Below are 24,543 nucleotides of genomic sequence, written 5' to 3'. Positions count from 1 at the left end.
GCCTACATGCATGGAATAAGCAGAAAAACTTGGGAAAGTTTTCCATGGAACATAGTTTGGACATTTTCGTTTATTTTCACGGTGACGATTTTGCAAGCGTAAACGCGGGTCCCCTGGGTGAGGGGCTCCCCGCATCCTGACTCAGGGGTGTTAGTGATGTCAGAAGGAACAGACAGCTGAACGGGAGGGTTTAGGGATGTTGTCTGAAGGAGCAGACTGCTGAGCATGAGGGTCTAGTGATGCTGCCTGAAGGAGCAGACCGCTGAGCGGGAGGGTCTAGTGTTGCCGCCTGAAGGAGCAGACAGCTGGGCGGGAGGGTCTAGTGTTGCTGCCTGAAGGAGCAGACCGCTGAGCGGGAGGGTCTAGTGATGCTGCCCGAAGGAGCAGACCGCTGAGCGGGAGGGTCTAGTGTTGCCGCCTGAAGGAGCAGACCGCTGGGCGGGAGGGTCTAGTGTTGCTGCCTGAAGGAGCAGACCGCTAGGCGGGAGGGTCTAGTGTTGCTGCCTGAAGGAGCAGACCGCTGAGCGGGAGGGTCTAGTGTTGCTGCCTGAAGGAGCAGACCGCTGAGCGGGAGGGTCTAGTGTTGCTGCCTGAAGGAGCAGACCGCTGAGCGGAAGGGTCTAGAGGAGCAGACCGCTGGGCGGGAGGGTCTAGTGTTGCTGCCTGAAGGAGCAGACCGCTGAGCGGGAGGATCTAGTGATGCTGCCCGAAGGAGCAGACCGCTGAGCGGGAGGGTCTAGTGATGCTGCCTGAAGGAGCAGACCGCTGGGCGGGAGGGTCTAGTGTTGCTGCCTGAAGGAGCAGACCGCTGAGCGGGAGGGTCTAGTGTTGCTGCCTGAAGGAGCAGACCGCTGAGCGGGAGGGTCTAGTGTTGCTGCCTGAAGGAGCAGACCGCTGAGCGGGAGGGTATAGAGGAGCAGACCGCTGGGCGGGAGGGTCTAGAGGAGCAGACCGCTGGCCGGGAGGGTCTAGTGTTGCTGCCTGAAGGAGCAGACCGCTGGGTGGGAAAGTCTAGTGTTGCTGCCTGAAGGAGCAGACCGCTGAGCGGGAGGGTCTAGAGGAGCAGACCGCTGGGCGGGAGGGTCTAGTGTTGCTGCCTGAAGGAGCAGATCGCTGGGCGGGAAAGTCTAGTTTTGCTGCCTGAAGGAGCAGACCGCTGAGCGGGAGGGTCTAGAGGAGCAGACCGCTGAGCGGGAGGGTCTAGTGTTGCTGCCTGAAGGAGCAGATCGCTGAGCGGAAGGGTCTAGAGGAGCAGACCGCTGGGCGGGAGGGTCTAGTGTTGCTGCCTGAAGGAGCAGACCGCTGGGTGGGAAAGTCTAGTGTTGCTGCCTGAAGGAGCAGACCGCTGAGCGGGAGGGTCTAGTGTTGCTGCCTGAAGGAGCAGACCGCTGGGCGGGAGGGTCTAGAGGAGCAGACCGCTGGGCGGGAGGGTCTAGAGGAGCAGACCGCTGGGCGGGAGGGTCTAGAGGAGCGGACCGCTGGGCGGGAGGGTCTATAGGAGCAGACCGCTGGGAGGGAGGGTCTAGAGGAGCAGACCGCTGGGCGGGAGGGTCTAGAGGAGCAGACTGCTGGGAGGGAGGGTCTAGAGGAGCAGACCGCTGGGAGGGAGGGTCTAGAGGAGCAGACCGCTGGGCGGGAGGGTCTAGAGGAGCAGACCGCTGGGCGGGAGGGTCTAGAGGAGCAGACCGCTGGGAGGGAGGGTCTAGAGGAGCAGACCGCTGGGCGGGAGGGTCTAGAGGAGCAGACCGCTGGGCGGGAGGGTCTAGAGGAGCAGACCGCTGGGCGGGAGGGTCTAGAGGAGCAGACCGCTGGGAGGGAGGGTCTAGAGGAGCAGACCGCTGGGCGGGAGGGTCTAGAGGAGCAGACCGCTGGGCGGGAGGGTCTAGAGGAGCAGACCGCTGGGAGGGAGGGTCTAGAGGAGCAGACCGCTGGGCGGGAGGGTCTAGAGGAGCAGACCGCTGGGAGGGAGGGTCTAGAGGAGCAGACCGCTGGGAGGGAGGGTCTAGAGGAGCAGACCGCTGGGAGGGAGGGTCTAGAGGAGCAGACCGCTGGGCGGGAGGGTCTAGAGGAGCAGACCGCTGGGCGGGAGGGTCTAGAGGAGCAGACCGCTGGGCGGGAGGGTCTAGAGGAGCAGACCGCTGGGAGGGAGGGTCTAGAGGAGCAGACCGCTGGGCGGGAGGGTCTAGAGGAGCAGACCGCTGGGCGGGAGGGTCTAGAGGAGCAGACCGCTGGGAGGGAGGGTCTAGAGGAGCAGACCGCTGGGAGGGAGGGTCTAGAGGAGCAGACCGCTGGGCGGGAGGGTCTAGAGGAGCAGACCGCTGGGCGGGAGGGTCTAGAGGAGCAGACCGCTGGGCGGGAGGGTCTAGAGGAGCAGACCGCTGGGAGGGAGGGTCTAGAGGAGCAGACCGCTGGGCGGGAGGGTCTAGAGGAGCAGATCGCTGGGCGGGAGGGTCTAGAGGAGCAGACCGCTGGGCGGGAGGGTCTAGAGGAGCAGACCGCTGGGCGGGAGGGTCTAGAGGAGCAGATCGCTGGGCGGGAGGGTCTAGAGGAGCAGACCGCTGGGCGGGAGGGTCTAGAGGAGCAGACCGCTGGGCGGGAGGGTCTAGAGGAGCAGACCGCTGGGCGGGAGGGTCTAGAGGAGCAGACCGCTGGGCGGGAGGGTCTAGAGGAGCAGACCGCTGGGCGGGAGGGTCTAGAGGAGCAGATCGCTGGGCGGGAGGGTCTAGAGGAGCAGACCGCTGGGCGGGAGGGTCTAGAGGAGCAGACCGCTGGGCGGGAGGGTCTAGAGGAGCAGATCGCTGGGCGGGAGGGTCTAGAGGAGCAGACCGCTGGGCGGGAGGGTCTAGAGGAGCAGACCGCTGGGCGGGAGGGTCTAGAGGAGCAGATCGCTGGGCGGGAGGGTCTAGAGGAGCAGATCGCTGGGCGGGAGGGTCTAGAGGAGCAGACCGCTGGGCGGGAGGGTCTAGAGGAGCAGACCGCTGGGCGGGAGGGTCTAGAGGAGCAGATCGCTGGGCGGGAGGGTCTAGAGGAGCAGACCGCTGGGCGGGAGGGTCTAGAGGAGCAGACCGCTGGGCGGGAGGGTCTAGAGGAGCAGATCGCTGGGCGGGAGGGTCTAGAGGAGCAGACCGCTGGGCGGGAGGGTCTAGAGGAGCAGACCGCTGGGCGGGAGGGTCTAGAGGAGCAGACCGCTGGGCGGGAGGGTCTAGAGGAGCAGACCGCTGAGCGGACACGTGCTTGTTTGCCCGGACAGAGCTGGAGCCGAGAGGGACGGACCTGCCCGTGGATCCCCGGAGAGTGGAGCCCGCGGACCTGGACTGCGTGCTGTGCTGCCGGACGCTGTGGCGGCCCGTGACCACGCCGTGCGGCCACACCTACTGCTGGATGTGCCTGGACCGCTGCCTCGACTACAGCTACGCCTGCCCGCTCTGCGTCACGTCGCTCGCCGAGGTGCGTGGCCGGCAGTTCCTCGTCGCCATCCACCTCACGTATTCATTATTATTTTGACGTGATAACGTCTTATAAATCGATGAACGCCGGCTGCACGCACGAAAAAGCATGACTCATTGTCACGTTCCGTCTGAGCCGAGCGTGCAAGAACCGGCCAACCCCCGTGCGAGAAAATCTTCTATAATATCAAACAGGTTAAGGCGGGCTTTTTTAAACTAATTTATTGTCCGTGATTATATTCAAACAAATTATTTAAATTAAGTTTTGCAAAAACTCTGTAAATAATATTTGAAAATTAAAAAAAGAATACAATTTTTCATCAATGTTTTCGTATGACGTTATCACGTAAAATTATCGTCCGTAAGCAGACTTTGCAGACTAACCCCACCCCCCCCCCCCTTTTTTTTTACTGCAGTGCTATAGAAAACAAGACTTTTTTTAAACGAAAGAAATAATGTACTAAAATTCTAATAGATAATTTTCTTCAGGCCATACCTTGGATCCGCCCTTGTCTTTTACCGTCCGTCAACGTCACGCATCTAGCCAAACGATTTACAACGTGACTTCATCGGTCCGTCGGAATATATATATATACGTATATATATTTCTATTTAAATGCTGACAACTATTGATAAAATTTAATTTTTTGGGGGGAAATATATATATTATGTAATTATAATCGTTTAAACAAATCATGTAAACTAAGCACATATAACTCATTAAACTCAATTTTTTTTTCCACTCTTGAATTTGTTTCATTTTTCAAGAGTTTCAGTGCGTAGTTTATAAACTTCTGTGACTCGGACCATTAAAAAAAATATGTTCAAACGTAATTCAACGTAAGTTAAGAAATTATTTTGAAAGCAGCTGAAAAATTAAACAAACTTTAATACCTTCTAATATAATAATATTTGACATGCAAACACCTAGAAGACATTTGGAAGCTTTAATTTCACCCGTCCGCCTGTCAAAAGTACGAAGTTACCAAGATTTTGACGAGCGGATGGATTTAATTTTTCGGACCGTCTTATTGGCCGCAGGTCGCGTGATTGTACGGACGGATGGCAGATGGACAGACAGGAGGCGGCGAGCTATAGCAATTCCGTCCTTGGCATTTCTTCGAAAGAATTCAGAGTCGTTGTTAATTTGTTTTGGACACGAGTTTCAAGAACCGCGATGTTACTGTACGAAACATGTGAACGACCGATACAGACGCCACCTGTGTTCTGATAACAACTGATTGCCGCGGCCTAAACAATGGATATAATCCGTCCGTCCGTAAAACGTTAGAGCTTGCCAAGCTTCTGACTAATGGGAGGATGGATTATTTCGGGCCATCCGATTGGTTGCAGGTTACATGACCGACGGATGGGATATTGTAGCTAATTCCGCCGTAAGTGTGGTCTAAATGGCTGTGAAAGACGTGAAAGTGTTCTTAATTACGGCACACATGCGCGGCAGTTTACAGCTCGTAAACAAATTTTAAGTCCACATCCGGTGACAAAAACTTCCAACCGAACAACAAATGCAAAAAGAGCCATCGTGATAAATTTTCCAGAATGGCCCTTTAGTGACAAATTATGTTATAATCAACATGACAACCCCGTCAATTTTTAAATTTTTTTTTGTTTTTTACTAAAAATATTTCAAAATGAAACTATAGAAGATATTTTATGTGTAGTACCCAGCTGTGCAAGCTCAGAAAATAAACTTCTAATGGGTTATTACGATAAAGCTAGTTAAACGAAAAATTTTAATTTGGAATAATAGCCTGCATTTTTACATAATTTTGTTATGAATATGAAAATATTAAACATACTTATGAGAATTGAATACCCCTGTAAGTTTAAGTTGGCCCTGCTGTAATTTTTATTAATATTATTTGTCTCTATTTGAGTTATCACTTGTCCTTGTTTTGTTAAAAACAAATCTTATGCCAAAACTCTGAAGTAATATTATATACAAACGAAATAAAAACACGATTCCGTCGTTCTTTGAATAATTCATTCAATGTGGAATTTTGATTTAATGCAATTAATTATTTGGACATACGCCATTGGCGCAATGGGGTATGTCCAAAAAAAAACTGTGTTAAATCTCAGATTCCGTTGCTAATGGACGCAGGGATGCATCAGTGGATGCGAGCGTCGCATCCCTAGACATGTCAATGTTAGTGGACGCATGTAGCAGGGGCGCAACACAGGGGGGGGGGGGGGGGCAATGGTATTTTCGCCCCCCCCCCCCTCGGAAACCTTGAAGTGGGGAATAACGGGGGCAAAGAAAGTGCTGTGTAATCAATTTTTAGATAATAAAACTGCTTAAATAGCACCATTTTCCACCTTGAAATACAAATTTTCCCGGGGGAGTACCCCCGGACCCCCCTTCTTCAATAGGGGGGGATCGATGATTCTTTATAGAAAGGTAATATTGCTTCCCCCCCCCCCCCTTTTGGAAATTTAGTTGTTGCGCCCCTGGCATGTACGGATGCACTACGATGCACTTCCAAGCTGAGGGATCCATCAGGCTGGTACTCGGATGCAGTAGATATGTAGCATGTAGCATGCAGTGCTTGTATACGTTGCGGTAACCAGCAGTGGCGGATCCAGGATTTTGGTTTGGGAGGGGCTTGACCCAGCTGAGGCTAGGCTTTATCAAGGCAAACACTAAAACAATAGTGGACCCAGATGCTTTTGGAGGGGGCTTGAGCCCCTTAGCCCCCCCCCCCCCCCTTTGGATCCGCTACTGGTAACCAGATGTGTGGTGTTGCTGCGTAGAGCTGAGGGATCCATCAGGCTGGTACTCGGATGTAGCATGCAGCGTGCAGGAATGTAACCAGGCGCGTGCGTGTGTGGTGCTGCGCAGTACCTGACCTGCATGCAGAAGAGCATCACGGAGTTCGTGGACGGCGCGATGCGGCGGCTGCTGCCGGCGCAGTACGCGGCGCGGCAGCTCGCGCACCGCCAGGAGGTGTCTCAGCTGCTGCTGTCGTGCGGCGAGAGGCAGCCGCAGATCCCCGTGTTCGTGTGCACGTCGTCCTTCCCGGGCGTGCCGTGCCCGCTGTTCGTGTACGAGCCGCGCTACCGCGTCATGGTGCGCCAGTGCGTGGAGGCCGGCACGCGCCAGTTCGGCATCGCCCCGTGCCTCAGCAAGGAGGCCGGCGCCAAGAGGTACGTACTTGTTCATCCCTCGGCCTTTTTTGACTTGACAATGTCTAATAAATCGATGAACGCCGGCTGCACGCGCAAAAAGTGTCCCGTTACGCACATTGTCCCATTATGCCATGTCCCGTTATGCTCATTGTACGGTTGCGCCGCATCCATCTCTCTTCCACTCTATTGGAACAACAAATCGATTCGACTTTTTCGAGGCACATTAAACTTTGAAACACTCACATTCGTTTCTTACTTTTCCTATCGTCGTCCTATCCATTACAGAATAACACAGATTGGAAGAAGTTAAATAGTAATCATGTATAAAAGTTATAGTTAAAATAATCTGTTCGTTAAAGTAATAAACATTTTTGAATCAATGAGTGCAAATAAAAGTAAATTTTTATCAATTAATTTGTAGATTTTATTTCAGTCCTTCATTGTATCCATACAAAATAGTGTTGATTCAATAAAAATGATTCAATTTTATTCATAAAAGTATGCAATCATTTCATCAATGTTTTGTTATGACGTCACGTTAAACTATCGTCCGTAAACCGACTTTACTACAACCAATTTTTTCTTTTAGGGGTGATTATAAAGAGTGTGAGGGATGAAGGAGCTGGGGCCCTTCCTCCCTCTTGTCTTTAGTTTATCTTTCTGGCATGCGCAACTACATCCCCAGCAGTCGTGAAGAGCCAGTGTGTTCCCACACTTGCCCCTGGTTACCAGAGGTATGGTTCATGAGGAGCAGTATCACTTCATAACCTTGCCCCCCCTCCCCCAGTCGGGGAAACTTACGAAACTTCCACATCCTCCCAGCAGTGACGTAGCTGGGCGGAGGTCCTAGGGTCCACACCTCTCTCTTCCCAGACTAAAAGAAAGACGACATAATAAAATTACAACTTACATACATAACATTACAGATATATTAATGCGGAAGGAGTGTTGTAATACTTATTGGATTACAAATTTTAAAACTATTATGTAAAACCCACAGTATGAATTATTCAGTATTTTTTCAAGCAAAATCATTTCTTGAATTCCCGTGAGTAAGCGTTGGAGTTTAATCAATTTTCTTTTAAAATTCAGTTGTATAGAAAACTTACTCATAAAAACTAATATAATGGTTATCTGGACCCCCTCCTCAAAATCCTGGCTACGGGACTTGCTTCCAGGAGCCGCTTTTAGTGTGCAACTCATGAATGTAAATTAAAAAGGTAAATTATTTTTGTGCTTCACTTGCACTAACTTGACTCTTCTTTCCCGTGATAGGATGCAGGTAAAATAAACCTTTAAATGCAAACACGCGGCAGAGATCATAAAACTGTAAGAATAGTGTATGAAGCAACGGATAAATAAAAAATTAAATACTGTAAAGGGCAATTCATTTGCTTGTAAAGTACGAAAATAACCTCCAACATAAACATTAACAACCACTTTATAGTGGCTCATGAGCAAGGCTACTTTATCATTACACATCCTGTAAACTTTATTGCTATAAAACACTAAAAATATTAAAATTATTTAAAACATTTAAATATTAGAAAATATAAAAAATACTACAAATATTGGGGGAGTTCCACCTTATTTAATATACACATGCGACAAAAAATTAATAGCTTAAAATTCGTAAGCCAATATTGCTTGTACCTACCTACATTGGCTACCTAAATTAATTTACCAAAAATGACTAGTAAATTGACTACATAAATTCATTGCAAAAACTACTAGCCCGGATATTTATATTTAACTAGGCAAAGCATTTACTTCTCCGCAGATACTTATAACAGTAATTAACAAAACCTAAAATAAAGTCAGTGCTTAATATTAAATTTCCTTAATGCACTGGATAAAAACATAACTTTTTAATAAAACTAAATTAAAACTGAAGAGAAACTCCACAGGTTTTCGTGCGAGTCAGTCGAGTTAAAATTATTTAGGAATTAATGGTTTGGCACATTCTGTAATCTGGCACCAAGCAAGCCGCCCCGCGTTCAATCTTTTTCGGTTTTGTTCCGGTTGACCTTGGTCTTGAGGTTGCATTGCTGGGCTGCCAGCATTTTTCATTCGCTCTGAGTTTATCGTGGCTGTCAATCATCATTTCAGGCCCGTGTTCCCTGTTTTCTATCGAGTTACATTTCAAATTTACACATTGACGTTTGATGATCCGGCACGCCCATGGTCCCAAACGTGCCAAATTAAATACCTATTTTAGATTACCACTTCTCGACTTCTGGGTTCAGGCCACATCTGTTCCCTCTTTGTTTCGCCGTAATCATGAACATTTACCATCGGAGAATTTGTCATTTTTGTGGCACCTTTAAGCAGACGCACTCTGATTTGGCTAGACCCTCCTCCAATCATGGCCAAAGGTACCAATTACATACAGCTGCTTACTTACATACTTAAGTACTGTGCCAGAGCACCAGGCCCTCAATTCATGGGAGAGAAACTCTAATTGCCGACACTGAGACCAATTTTTATAGTAGTTTTGGGCCCACCTGCTAGTTATTTTTGACTAGTAATTATGGGCACACCCAACATATAGCGTCACATGTCGCGCAAAACATGGTTTCAGTTTCTGCTGTAAGAGTCACACTTCTATATCTCCCACTTTTATGTTTCAATTATTGATCATCCTTTAAGATGACTGCTATAAGACGCTCTAAATGTCAAACCATCAGATATACAGGTGTGGCACAACCCAGAAGCCAATAAGTAGGTAGTTGGTGACTGGCAGGGGCGCAACAACAGGGTATTTTGCCCCCCCTCTGAAACCTTGAATTGGGGGCAAACAGGGGCAAAGAAAGTGCTGTGTAATCAAATTTAGATAATAAAACTGCTTAAATAGAACCATTTTCCACCTTGAAATACAAATTTTCCCGGGGGAGTACCCCCAGACCCCCTGCTTCAATAGGGGGGATCGATGATTCTTTATAAAAAGGTATATTGCCCCCCCCCTTTTGGAAATTTAGTTGTTGCGCCCCTGGTGACTGGGCATGAAGGTCTACAATCTATGTACATACATGTGTGTGTGTATGTATGTGTATGTGTGTGTATGTGTATGTATGTGTATATGTATGTATATGTATGCAGTGACGTAGCCAGGATTTGTGTATGGGGGGTGTTAAGAAGCATGCCCCCCCCACCCATATTAAAGTGGGGGGGGGGTCCGGGGGTCCCCCCCCCCGGGAAATTTTGGATTTTAAGGTGTAAAATAGTGCTATTTTAGCAGTTTTCGGTACTTATATTTAAATATTGTAATGGTAAAAATTTTATTAATTCTAATATGAAATTTGTTTGAGTGATGAATAAGAAATTAATTAAAGATTTGGTGCTAAGGGGGAGGGGGGGTTTGAACCCCTAAACCCCCTCCCCCTGGCTACGCTTCTGTATGTATGAATGTATGTACACACACATATATTATGCTCACTGCGCTGGGAAACTGGAATGCGCCGGGAGAGGCTGTGAGCAGGGCTGTAGACGTGACGGCGCGACTATGGTGTCTCCGGCAGGTACGCGGACTTCGGCACGATGCTGGAGATCCGGGACTGGGTGCTGCTGGGGGACGGCTGCTCCATCCTCACCACGGTCGGCGTGAGCAGGTTCAAGGTGCTGGGGCGCGGAGAGAAGGACGGCTACGACACGGCGCAGGTGGAGTTCCTCAAGGACCAGCCCGTGCCGCCGGAGCGGTACAGCGGTGAGTGGCGTCCTGGTTACCTGCCCGTGTCCTCGTTAGAGCTTCCTTTTTCGATGGTGCTTCCAAATGTGCTGCCTTTTTGATTATGGTGCTTCCTTTTTTGATGGTGCTTCCAAATGTGCTGTCTATTTGATTATGGTGCTTCCTTTTTTGATGGTGCTTCCAAATGTGCTGCCTTTTTGTTGATGTTGCTACCATATGTGCTGCCTTTTTGTTGATGGTGCTGCCTTTTTGATTGGATTCTTGGTCCTCTTGCAAGCGTAAAAAACATGGTCCGTTGGTTCAATTGAATAAATTAGCTGACGATGAGGAAGGTCGTGAGGTTCGGAAATATAACTGGTCTATACGTCTGACATTGATTATTTTGTCGATCATGCCGATGCCGATCATCTGCTGCCGATCTTGCCGATCTTCTGAGCCGATTAGAGCCTTTCAAGTACCTCTGATTACACGTTGCTTTTGACTTTTTCATCAACTAGGACATACTTTTCGATAACCCGAGGCCCAGATACACATGAAGAAATAAAAACCATTTTTAATATCATTTCATTGTGTAGAGTGCAGTTAAATCCCTGTTAACTGCGCATGCCACGAAAAAAATACAGCACATATCGCACTGTCAAAGTAATAGAGCCACATCTAAAAATAAAATGTGAAATTGAGTTAAGATCGCCAATGGAAACAACATCTGTCAATCTTACCAATGTAATTAGGCCATACCTGAATTTTGAAAAATAACGGTCAAAACACGATCTTGCGATGGACGCAAGTCTGAAATTTAACCATGTTATTGCAATAATATAGCCCCTTGTTTAATTGCGTTAAAAGTTTCTACTTTTTGACATGTGGCCGTATTACTTTGACAGTACGATATGTAAATCTGTATTTTATTACCAGTGAGCAAATTTGAACTCTACTGACGAGTGTATTGTGTGCATTATACGGTAAAACGTCACAGGCCTTCTCGGAACTCACGCAGTAGGCTGGCATGCATTGCTATTTTTTGTTTCTGTCACACTTTGTTTCTAGTCGTATGTTTTGAGCACTTTTATGTTTACATTACTGAAATGTATTGTATGTTAATTATTCAGTAAAATACTAAAATTTTATCATCATTCTGTTAATTGAAACTTTTACTTGTGGCGGTATGTACACACACTAATAATATGACGACAGACACACGTTATGCTGGACTGGAGTGACCCAAACGTAAACAAACACCTCGTTTGTTTACAAACACAGGACTGCCTGAATGGTAGATGATATTTGTCAATACATGAGTGCCTAACATTACTTAGCCCTGTTTGCCATAACTTCAAAATATTATCAAGGAGACTAACCTGTAGTACAAATAAACAACATATGATTTTCCAAGAAATTTTAATAATATTAATGAATTAAGGCAAAACAATAACATAACATTGGAATTATATTTGATAGTGGCTAAAGTTCTCTGAGGCACAATGTGACTAGCAAAAACAAGAATGTTATTGAAACTGCAGGACGTTACGAAGGGCACCCGGCTCGACAAAAGTCCAATTCACGTTCAGTCTCTATTGTTGGTATCCAACAATACACGTAGATGCCGTCTACACATGAAATAAGGGTGGGGTTTGCTCCGGGCTAAAACTCTGTCGGTAGGCTATTTCTACGCCCAGGACCTCTGGGGGGACCGCGGACAGTTACTATTAGGAGGCACAGTCTCTGCGATAACGTCTCGTAGCTGGAATCACCGTGTAAGATGAGGGGAGTTTGCAGTCCAACAATGCGCTGGCGCCGACTCAAGGCGACCGCGCCTTACCTTGCGAATGCTGCGCTGGCTCCACAGTCTCCAGTCTGCGTGAAGGCTGTCCCAGGGAGTGCGTTGAGATGCACCAGTAGGCACCACACACTTTAAGTCACCAGAGCACTCACACAGGCGAAGTTCCGGCGCGCGCGTAGTTGTTTCCCGGACCGCGGACGCGTTGAGATATTCGATAATTACCGTCCCAAATGCTGATAATACCGAAAGTTCAACTTCAGGTCACGATTCCGCAGCCCGGAATCGCGGGTAGCGAAAACTTCTTACGCGAAGCGATACGTGCTGCGACTGCACAGCGGACCGACTCCTCGAGAAAACGCCGGGCGACTCTTTTATACCTCCGCCGAGCGTCCCCAGCGGCTTCTCCTATTGGCCCGTTTTTAAGTTCAGTCGGTTGCCGATTGCCGCTAATTCTCTTGGCGCTGGCGCGCATGCGCCGTCACACTATCACTTCAACAGTCGAATATTTACTAATACCGCGGACCATTGTTGACTAGGTCCCCTTCAAACACTGTTTATATTTACTCAAATACGCCCTACTGACCATATATATTTATATGTGGGCCGTGTATCGGTACATACTGTACATAAATGTTTAGATTTTTAAGTTGAAATTAATGTTTCCTTTTTTGTTTCCCATTTTCGGCTCTTTTGCGGATCATCCGCGATTTTCACTATCCGCGGTGACCCCGCCACTTAATTTTGCGGATAATCGGGAGTGTACAGTATAACAATAAATACAATATGTGACAAATCATAAACAAACAGAAAATTATTAATTTAAACATAGTATTTACCATAAATATTGTAGAAATATTTTCTTCTAAAAAGAGTTAGCATATAACAATACTGCATAGTTTACAAAAAATTAAATAAAGATAATATTTTTAAATGTTTCTGTGAGAATACCATTGCCTCATAACATTCTGTGCTGATAACTTATCGATGTGGCCGGCCATATTCTGTATGGAAGCCTCCAGTTGGTCAAAACAGATAATTAAAAATTAACACTTCCCACCAATATTTATTCACTCACCCACCGATTTATCAGAGCCTCAATACCAGTTTCTTTAGGTTGCCGTCTCAACTGCTATTCAGTCGTACACTAATTGAGTCCCATCACCATTTTGAAACCGAATGACGCATGCATTCGAACGCTACCTAGTCAATATGGAATAATCGTAAGCTGGATGAAGCAGCCATCTATCAAAATTCTTGGAAAGAACTTGCCACTAACTTGGTCTCACATTCTTAGTTGGTTATTTCATTTTATTGTCATTAGTTATTATTTTATTAATAAATGGAATTACCTATAAAACTTGGGTGACTTTTTATAGATATAAGATAATTTTTCTAAATAACTGTTAAGAAAATTAAAGACGGAACATAAAATCAATTCATTAGTGCTTTCGAAAAAGTCAATGCAAAAATTCCTTGAAAATTCCTTAACCATTAGTAATGACTAGAAGATGAAGTAACCAAAATGTTGTGTGAGTCAGAGCTTTAAGACATGTGTATTCTTAAAACTATTTAATGGATTGATTAGCTCTACAAGTGTGTTATTTATTTTGGAGAGAGTCTAGTATTTGTCGTAAACTTTATTGTGTTTGTCTTATATTGTATTTTTAAATGTTATGACTGATGGCTGCAAAGACGTAACTAGAGGGCGACATACGAGGCTGGTACCCCAGGCATTGCATGGGTGGAAAGGGGGGGGCGGCGGCAAAAATGGCAGAGTAATTTTTACTATAGATGTTTACTTGAATATCGTAACGTTAGAACAAAAAAAAAAAAATTTGGAGGGCAAAGGAACGGAATTATTTGTACTGAAAGATACATACATGTATATTTTCAAACTGGAATTTGTCGTGTACTATCCAACTTAGGATGTATTAAGAATGAAATGACTGGAAATAAATCTATTTATTTACCATCTAAGTTCAATCAAAAATGTTTGTAATAGTGGGATTAATATGTGGACTTTGAATATATATACTGTATAGAAGTCGTCAGCCCAGGTTAAAATTTCTAATACGGTTTTGAGGTAGTTGGTTAATTCACCGCCGCAATCGCCACCATCTCTAGGGCATCGACTTGTGGTGGTCCCTAGCGGACAAGTGTCAAACTCTTCAAACACCCCTTCCCCCTCCCGTTGAACGACCATAAGCTGCAGTGAATGAAGTGTGGGGGGTGCGGGGAATGACAGCGGGCGACAGTGCTGCGCTCTTACGTGTAAATAACAACTAAGAGATACAGGGCGTTACGGCAGCGCACTGCAGCGGTGAAGTTCCCAAGCTGCTTATCATACGCCACTGAAAATCGTAGAGTAAATCCTATCCACTCGCGACTTCTATACAGTATATATATTCAAAGATGTGGATGGCAATGTGAGGTGTTGTTGGGAAAGGCTTTTGTTTGGTTGGTTTGAAAGGGGAGGGTGGGGATGAGTTCTTGCCCGGGGTGGAAACTAGTCTAGTCACGCCCCTGGACGGGAGCGGGAGATGCCGGCAGCCGGGGGACAGCGTGTGATGGGCGGATGTGCCGGGTGTCCGCAGCGGTGCGGGAACTGCACGAGCGCGTGCGGCAGAAGGGCCGCTCGTGGTTCGGCACGGTGCTGCCGGCGGTGCAGGCGGAGATTGTGCGCACTTTCGGCGCGATGCCGGCCGTGGAGGAGGACTGGGCGCAGCTGGCCAACGGCCCGGCGTGGGCGTGGTGGCTGCTCGCCATCCTGCCTCTGGGGCAGAACCTCCAGGTGAGTTCCCCGGGCAACCATCTCGCCGAGTCTCATTTACCGCATTTCAAAACACTCAATCAACTCAATATTAAGACACCCGGCCTTTTTGCGACTTTTTGCACTCTGAAAATAGGGTCTGTATTACAATCGATGGTGTCTGAATTTCATGAATTTAATTAATTTAAGACTCACCTATATTGTTACTTTTGAACTTAAGGCTGCATTTTTATGATGCATGACTGTTGTAAATTTACTGCTGACTTTGTCAGTTTTACTGGTGATCGTTTAGTGGTTGTCTAGTTAACAATCACAATGAGATAAAGTACTAATAATCAAAAGTGCGTAGTGATGTAACTAACTTCTCCTTGTTTGAGGTTGAAGCTGCCATGTAGGTAAATTCATGGTTAACCAATGAAATCTTAGTATTTGTAGCTGAGGTGTCAATGAACTATTTGAGAAAAATAATTAATCAAAAATTAACATTCACTTGAAAATAAAATTTTTGTTTGTATTGAAATGCTTTAGAATCGGTAGCATGATCTTATGCCGTTGCGGTCTTTGTCATAGCAGGTTATGCTTTCCAGTAAACACCACGTCACTGTGTTGAAGTTAAATCGTATGTCTCTGCACATTGCAGTCTGCATCATCTGGGGATAATTCAGCACATTGAAAAGTGCAGCGAAACATCGGTAAACTTTATCAATATATTGGTTGTTGCGGACACCAAGGTTCAGTTTTAACCAAAAAGCTAAGACTGCCATCGTTAATATTTAAAAAGAGAGCAGAATGGCATTTATCAGGTTTTCTTGTCTTGGGTTCATTGAGGTCTCCAATAGTTAGATGATTGTCAGTGAGATGGAGCAGTAGTAGAATTGGTGACGAGGAATCATAAGTACTTATAGAAAACACACCGGCTTACATCTACCTCCTCCATCATTCCTCCTTGGGAATAAAACAAGGTTTGACGTAGCTGGGAATCAAACCGGGATCTCTTTGCTGTGAGATGTTTCTTCCGACCATGGTAATATAGCTAGGTCTGGCAAATTCCTAACTTTTGCCTTGGCGTGTCTTGTCGGCTTAGTGAAGCCCGTTATTAACATTGTGTTAAATGGACATTTTGTATATAATATGATCTTATTCCTAATTCAATCTCAATATTTGAAATTTTTTCCCCCAGATTACTAATTTTTTTCATTTATTTGGGTGCTTGGTAAATGCCTAAATTTTTTTACTCATTGCAAATTAAGTAGGAGTGATGAGAGAGAAAGCCTTGCACCTGGCTGTAATAAAGTTTACGGCTAAAAACCGTCAAGTTTAGTCGTTTCTATACATACCTAACGACCCGGTTAAAATTAAAAAAACTGGCAAGCTGTAGTACTAGAAAAATAAAAAGTTGAAATCTTTCTGAGGGGAGGGTTGGGGTCGGAGCTCACCGATTTGGCTTCAACTGTGAGTGGAAGCAGTCAGGTGTCCCTTTCGATGCCTGAGTAGGCGGTAGAAAGCGAGAAAAAGCTCTTTAAAGAATTTAAAGTAGAGTTTGAAGGATATTTTGTTATTAATCGTCAAGTCAGCGGTGTGGCGCAGTGCTCAAGCACATGGTTAGGCAGTCTGTCAGCTGGGGTTTGACACCACTGGAAACATTTTATTTTCTTTTTTATTTCTCACAATATGGTTATTTACAGAATCTAAATATATTTATACAGTTAAATTACAGAATTGGGTGAGGTTTTGAATAAAATAAACATTTACGAAAATTCTAGCAGTTAATTATCCACACTGCTTTTAATTTATTATCAGAAGAATCATTTTTTTTTTTCAATTTTCCAATAGAATAATACATTTTTATGACATCTCTGCAGACACGTGGCAAGATGCTGTTCACAACTGTAGAAACTGTTACAAACTGTACGAAAAAAGGTATAGTAAATGCCAACTATAGGGGATTTGCAACAGCTGCCAGAGCTATGTGCTCTGAATGCTCGATAGAGCATAAAACAAAAGGATCAAATGGGGACATAACAACAAAACATTTGCTAAACGTCGCTATTGGACAAAAGTTAAAAACACAAACCATGCTCTGCAGCAAATACAATTCAAAAATGTTTCATTTAAAACATTTTCTGTTTAAATATATTAACTAAATTACAGTGAACTTTATTAAATGAAATATAGTATTTTTAAGTACATACAATTTAAATTTTTAAATATATTTGTATTTTGTAATTAATAGTTTAATATTGCAAGAAATGAGAGAAAAGAAAACTCAAGAATAAAACTATACCATCGGGTATCGAATCCGAGTCTGTGGGTTGCCAGACTATGCACGTGACCACTGCACCACACTTCTGACTTAACAAATGAAGAAAAAAAATAGTCCTCAAAATGCTACTTTAAAATCTTTAAAAAGCTTTTTCTCACTTCCTAGAGCCCACTCAGGTAAGATATTTTAGTACGATGAAAGATGCACCTACCTGCTTCCATTCACACAGTTTAAGCCATAACTCTGAGCCCTGACTCGGTCCCTCCCCTTGTTATATTAAAAAAAAATTACTGGATTAAAACTCACATTTGAAAAAAAGGACACTTGCTTGAAGATTAAAATGTATATAGCAAATGAACATTATTGAATTAAATACGCACTTAACATTTAAAACACACTTTCTTACGGGAGAACCCAGTTTGTTTGGGATCCGCATTCTCAACACTCCCGTCTTTCAATTGGAAAATTGCAGCGAAGTTACATGTTTTCGCCATACAATTAAACTCCTACAAATCTTCCAAACAAATAAACAATTCCCAAAACTTCACACGACATTTTAAAACGAAACGGAGATTTTTTTAAAAAATGTGTCCTTTTTTTTTATACGAAACTCCCATTTAACACAAGTGTTGATATTGAGCTGAACTACTCCTAGGGCCATTAGTTCGCAGGCCCCACCGCGTGCTTCAGGTTCGCAAAGCGGATGGAGATCAAAGATAAGTTGCCGGACCTGTCTATGTGGCTGTGCTTCTGACCACCGAGCCACGTTCTAGTTGTCGACGGCGCTGGGGGACGTGTTCACGCACAGATTGTTCACTCGTGATTCCCGCAGGTTGTCGCGTGGTAACTGCAGTGGGGGGGGGGAAGTCACGTGTGCGAGTGACGGCATCGGCGCGCTCGCTCCCCCTTGTCGCAGGTGGGCATCCTGGCGACGGTGAGCCTGGAGAAGCGGCTGCGGGCCATCGAGAAGACCCTGGACTACATCCAGCGGGTGTCGGGCGGCGGCGGCGGTGGGGGCGGGGAGGGGAGCGGCGGGGGTGAGGCGCGGCGTGCCACGGACCACCACAACCATCGCAGCCCCCCCCACCACCACTCCCCCCACCACCACCACCCCCCGCAGGCGGGCGGCAGCCGGCAGGAGCCGCGGGCGGGCCTGTTCTCGCGACGCAGCCTCCAGCGCCTCAGCACGCAGATGATGATGATGCACACGGAGCAGTCGGCCGGCGGCCGTCTCGTGGCCGAGGAGAGCTCGTAGCACGGCGTCTTGGTTCCCTCGCTGGAGACCGGGGAAATTCACTCTTTTATTCCTCGCTGCACGCCGTCTCATGCTTGTGTTGCAGTGTACTGCTTGTGGCATGCGCCGTTGCCGTGTTTCCAACATGTTACGAAGAAGTTTGGTATTCTGAGTACATGAGAAGCATTTTACAAATCCTTTCTTAGTAATTTATAATGTTTTAGGCCTATACCTACCTACTCTCACGCTCATAAATCCGTTATGAAGTAAGGAACTATTCACACATTTTCAGTGATACGAATTCAGACAAAAATTGTAATGTTCACTTGTTAAATAAATACACACAATATCCAATACCTTCAGTTTCAAATGCATATAAATAAATGCACAAAAATCCGATACCTTAAATTTCACACACCTACTATATTTGGCGACAGCACCTGCAGTAACAAGGTCAGCCCTTATGGCAATCGGCCTGTGTCGGAAAGAGAGAGAAAGCACCCGTTAATTTCCACACTGCAACCTAAGAGAGGGACGCTCTAAAGGCTTAACTTAAAAAAAAAATTTGTTTATGTAACTGGACAGAATTTAATTTAATGCGCCCTGCAGAACCTTGTCTGCTTCTGGGTAATCTTCAGCTGTATCAGATTTTCATTTCTGCAATTGTCAGTTATTTACTTATGACTTGCTATAGCTATGTCACAAACCACCTGGTGTAAACGATGACAAATCTGCTTCTTTACATATGGTCTTCAAAAGACCCATGCTTTCGGTGAATTATTTAATTGATTTAGTTAGTTTTCTGCAGTACATATTATATTGAACTAATCAGTGGGACGAACCATTACATTTTTTTCATGTTAACAACTTAGCTCTCAGTTTAAGGCATTTAGTAGGAGTAATTCCGTGGATGGAACGGAAGTCGCATGGAACTGAAATGTGCAATCTAGATGCTGCCTTGTGTTGCGCATGGCGCAAAACAAAGTTCACAAAGCCAAAGGGAAACGTAGTATTAACTGTTTAATGAATTTTAACAAGGTGGGCAGAATTTTAATAAAACTTTTTGTCGAAAATCATGTCCAAAGCCCGGGTTTAGAATTTTTTTCAAGTCTTTTACGCTTTTATCGGATTCATTGCAATATATAGTTTAACCTTTCAGTCTACAAATGTAATGATTCAATAGTTGATGCAGCTACTACGGCAGCGAATTCTAGGGGTAGGTGTGGAAACTGCGCCTGATTCGTGTCCAGAAATGTAATTGAAAACACAATTTGAGTATATTTATCATGCTTGGCATCATTTTAAATAATTATATGTTAAATTATTATCCGGTTTCATATTATAAGTGTATTTGCAAACATGAGAACAAATGAATTTACTCATTAGAGAAGTTAGATGTTACACATCTGTAACAAGTACTGAAAGACTCACTCAAAATATTTTTTTTTTTAATTCAGCTTTGCGAAGTGCTATGACTTTATTCAACCTGTACAGTGTACCAACTTGCATATGTCATGACACATGATTTCGACAATTATGTTGGCAAGTGTTCACTGTTCAAACCAGAACTTGAGTGCGTGCTGTACCACAATATTCACTCCGTTATCCTAATCAGCACTGAAGTCAGTCAGGGTTAACTGAACCCACCAGTGACAGGAAGGATAGTTGAACCTCTTTCCTGAACAGATCTGTTTGACTGTGGCTTCCCAGAAGAAACTGCAGTGGCCTCACTCTGATCTTAAATTAGCCTGCAAGTTACATAAACACGTGAATTTTCCCTGTCTCCTACGTACGAGCGATTTGTTGGAACGCAACAGGGCGGATAAGTTACGTCAGGCCGCGCGCCCGCTTTTTCGAGGAAATTGATGTTTTCTCTCGGCTCTTTATTTATAAGTTATTTCCATTCATTGACCTGTCGGTCTTTTAATTTGAATGTATTCCTTAGCAACTTTCAACTTGTTGAAAAATATGTATAAATATAACTTATGTTTAATTTATTATTATTTGTATTTATGCCAAATAGCACAGATGCCTTGAGTCATGTGCTGTGATTTAGCTTTCTGCAAAGCCTGTCTTACAGGAAACATTATTTGTGCTGTTAACTAAGTCTGATCGACTGGAGCGAATTTCGAGCTCTTGTTCAGGTATGATAGTATGTATGCATAACTTATATTGTCACGTGCACCTAGCCGGTGCCACCGCCATTTCTGTCACGATCCACTTTCAGAGGGGGGAGAGAATCGTAGCTCTTTACATAGAAACAACTCGCTTGGCATCAACTAGTCTTAACTTCATAAAATACTTTACTGTACCTAGGATCATAGGTTCGTCATCCCGTACAGGATGTCTGGTGAGAGCTGAACTAAGGAGATTTTGCAAAATAACATAATACTTAATTAAAATTATTTTATTCTTAAAGTCAAATACTCAACATCATTTTAAAGAACATTTAAATAGCGGGATTACAATTTAAAACAATAATCTCTTTACTTCCTTAACGATTGAACGACCTTACAAGAGAGAGAATGAGAGAACTTCACTAAACACTTCCCTAGTCCTTCCGAATACCTCAAATCATAATTAATACTTAAAATTAAAACAAAGATAAGTCCATACTCACATTTTCCGAAAAGCCTTTCTTGATCGATTACTTTAAAAAAATAACGTAGGGGCCTCTCCTGCCCTTGAAATCCCGAACGAACATTACATTTTAAAAACTATGACGCGTGACCCCTGACGAGGGCCATAGCCTCCGCCCGAAAGCTTGACGACTACATTATGACCTAACTTAAATTAAACGACTCGTGGCCTCTGGCGTCGACCATAGCTTCCGCCCGAAAGCTTGAATTCCTACATCACGAACGAACTAACAACTCGTGACCACAGGTGAGACGCATAGCCTCCGCCTGAGTGAGCCCCGAGTCACCAATCACTTGCGCTTAAATTCGCGCGCCCTGCCGCGCCTACCATAACAAAAGCTCGTTATTGAAGTCAAATTTACTAAACAACTAACTAGAACATCTGGGAAGACTACCCCCCCTCTACCCCAATGTGCAGGCCACACCGCGCGGCTTGTTACGACAGCGCGCCCCAGTAACTGCGGCCCGTGGCTGCGCCAGCGCGCGGCCAAACAAACAAACAAAATTCTGCAAGCCCGCAGCGCGCCGCGCCGGCCCCGTGCCCCAATTACATGGTCACGCCACTTGCGCTGACGAGTGAACAGAGCAGCCAGCCCAGAGTCCCGTCAGTAAAGTCCCTAAATTTGATTTCAACAACCCTGCAAAATTTCAACCCGCGACATAACCCTCCCCTCACAGAGCTCGAGCCCCATCGAGCTACCTCAAAATTACAAATTGTCTTTTTCCATTAAACCATAACTATAAATTCCTCATTTCACAAAAATAATAATTTTCTTAGTTCCTTGCTGTCTGAACATACATCTAGATTCTGCATAAGATTTATTTTAAAACAACAAGTATTCATAAAATTAAATGTAAAACTTTTATCTGGTTTGTTCTCACAGGAACCTTCAGAGGCTCGAGTTCTCAATTCTAAAAAAATTGTTCTGTTAGTGAAGCTCTCTTTACAAATTAAATTACTGTTCTTAGTTTCTCAGTATTCGTTAAACAATGTGCAAATTCTTGATAATTATTATTATTATTTTTTTTTCGGTTTCCGTTTATTACCATACTTCTTTCGTTCTTCAAAAAAAATTAAGTGTCCTTACAGTGTTTCAATTAATTAAACTCTTATCTCGTGAAGGTTGGTGCAACTCCTCGAAGTCAGTGTTGTCGAGAAGAGTAGCTCCCTGGGCTGGCCATCAGCAAACACCACTCAACTCCAACAGCTACTGGACTGGCTTCCAGGGCAGCTCACAACTTCTCCCCACATCTGCTTCGGAGTTGTGCCATCCTCATCACGAACAGATTACAATTCTGAAACATCATCAACAGGCATTACCATCACGCCTGACAAATACAAAACTAACTACTAAACTGCAATCGATGGGCAAGGATGCAAACACACAAAAAAATAAAATTAATTAATACAACTGCTAACATAAAGTATCCCACCCTTAGCATAATCTAATCAGGCAAATAATTTGATAGGAAAAACTTAAGGAAGGGAAACATGACCTCCAATGATTTTCCCTAACTCTTGAGTCTTGATCTTCTCTATACAGCAAATAGTCCCCACGAAGTAACTGGGTTGAAGGTCAGTTCACATGACCCACCCATAACCTCTTCTACTCTTCTTTTCTTCTGGGGGCAACCACAATGCCCACCAATCTCTCTCCATGGTGCCGAACCAGCTATCCCATGAGAGTAAACAACGTAGTCAATAGAAGCGCAGAGGGGAAACACCAATCTCTGGCTTGTCGAGTCATAAAACTGCTTTATCTTCTTCTTCTTCTGAGTAAAAATATCTGACTAACCTTGCTTCTATTCTTCCAAACAGTAAAAGTTCATCAGGTATCTTCATGAAAGAAACATTCTAACTAATAATTCTTCATTTTTCTTCTTCTTTATTTCTGTTAGTTGTAATAGAAGGCCATGTTAGGGAGGTTATAGGGAAAAAGAGTGGCCAATTCCCACCCCATCACCCACCTAGATCATGACTAATTAACTTTTAAACTTTCTATTTCAAACAAATAAAAAAAAAACATTTTTTTTTTTATTCAAACTTTTAAACTATAATTACTTTTACTTCATAACCTCAAAAGCTAATCAATAATTCTAAATGAAATTGTGATTTACTGCATCCTTGTTCCATCCGATCTGTTTGTTTATAACCTTTCTTGTAAAGTATAAAATTTTCAAACATTACTAATTCAAAAAAAAATTAAATTCTGGTGTCCTTTGAGTTACAATTAACTTTACTATTTCTTAGCTTGAAATAATTTAAGTTTTCAGAACTATTTCATTGTCTAATTCACAACACTTAAAAATCAACTCAAAACAACAAATCATCAAAATCAATAAGATCATCTGACCTACCTATCAGTACTGTGAACTTGAACTGTTCGTACACATTTATAATAAGCTATTGTATTTAAATTCCAACCTAAATAAGGTTTAAAAAAAACTACTAATCCCTCTGTAAATTAAGAAAATTAACTTTAAAAATTAAACTTAAGGTATTAGTTCTTTTTGACAGCTACCACAACTCACTAGTTCCATTACATTACTATAACCTAAAAAGTTCTGTAAATAATGTTTATAACAAAAAAAAACTCCAGTTACTGTCTTCCATAAAAAAAAATAAAACTTTACATGACCTTATTAATCTCCACTTGTAAGTCCATGGCTGCCAGCTTTCTCTTCTCTTGAATCTTCAGTCTTGGCTCTTGTTTCAGTGATCTTGTATCTTGTCTCTCGAACTCTTGTCATCTTGTAAACTGGACTGCTGCTCAGCTCATCTTAAGGAATCTGTAACAGTTTCAAAAATACATGTTAATTTAAATTACATAATTCCTGTTCTTTGGTCCTAAAAAAAACAATTGTATTATTAGTACACATTACCCTGAAACAACATTATTATTCATTGTTTATTACTTAAAAAAAATGCTTTACCATAAAATCCTTTTTTGTTCTTTTCATTAGGCCTATTTATTTTCCTTCTTCTTAATTAAATTCTGCTTCAAATGTTAATCCTAACTTAAGACCTACCATCTATTTATTATTCATTACCTACATTATTTATGTTACCCTAAAATTCCCATAAGTTTCTAATACTTCCTATCAAAGACATTCTCTCTCAAAAAAAATTTACTTATGACTCTTAACTTAACAAACTTAAAAAAAACTTTTACACTAGACTTAACTTATTATTCATTCTTAGTTACTAAATTTCTATATGTAAACTTTAGTACTTACAAACAAAAACTGCCTATTTCTCTCTACCTCTTAATCTCTTTCAATTATTACAATAATAATGTTACCTTGCATCTTTAAACTTTCTTCTTTTCAATTAAATTAGACATCTCATAACAATAAAAATTCTGCCTATACTCTTCTTATGGGTGTACAAACCAACAACAAAATTTCAAATTCTCAAGTTTCCTTATATTTAAATTATGCAATGCACATAACCTCTGTGGTGCCTGTACCCTTTTAGGCCTACCACCTTCTCCTCTCACAGCATGACAACTCTTATTCCTCGGGGTCTGTATTCACTGTTACAAATCAAATATCTCAAAAAAAATTAAAAACAAA

At 43.7% G+C, this 24,543-nt stretch overlaps 1 protein-coding gene across 1 annotated transcript in view; it reads left to right on the top strand.

Moving 5' to 3' along the window:
* The window catches only part of LOC134534256 (LON peptidase N-terminal domain and RING finger protein 3), a 95,843-nt gene extending 71,662 nt beyond the window's left edge, over positions 1 to 24,181 (top strand). Inside the window, exons 5-9 of the mRNA XM_063372548.1 lie at positions 3,251 to 3,447; positions 6,310 to 6,614; positions 10,115 to 10,299; positions 14,656 to 14,852; positions 18,011 to 24,181. Coding sequence (XP_063228618.1) covers positions 3,251 to 3,447; positions 6,310 to 6,614; positions 10,115 to 10,299; positions 14,656 to 14,852; positions 18,011 to 18,349 — 1,223 coding nt within the window. The 3' untranslated portion in view covers positions 18,350 to 24,181. The remainder of the gene's footprint in view (positions 1 to 3,250; positions 3,448 to 6,309; positions 6,615 to 10,114; positions 10,300 to 14,655; positions 14,853 to 18,010) is intronic.
* Positions 24,182 to 24,543: the final 362 nt, after the last annotated feature.

The sequence above is a fragment of the Bacillus rossius genome, chromosome 7 (genome assembly GCF_032445375.1).
Source record: "Bacillus rossius redtenbacheri isolate Brsri chromosome 7, Brsri_v3, whole genome shotgun sequence".
NCBI lineage: Eukaryota > Metazoa > Arthropoda > Insecta > Phasmatodea > Bacillidae > Bacillus > Bacillus rossius.
Note: the sequence above shows the minus strand (reverse complement) of the source record. Positions and strands in the feature narration are given on the sequence as shown.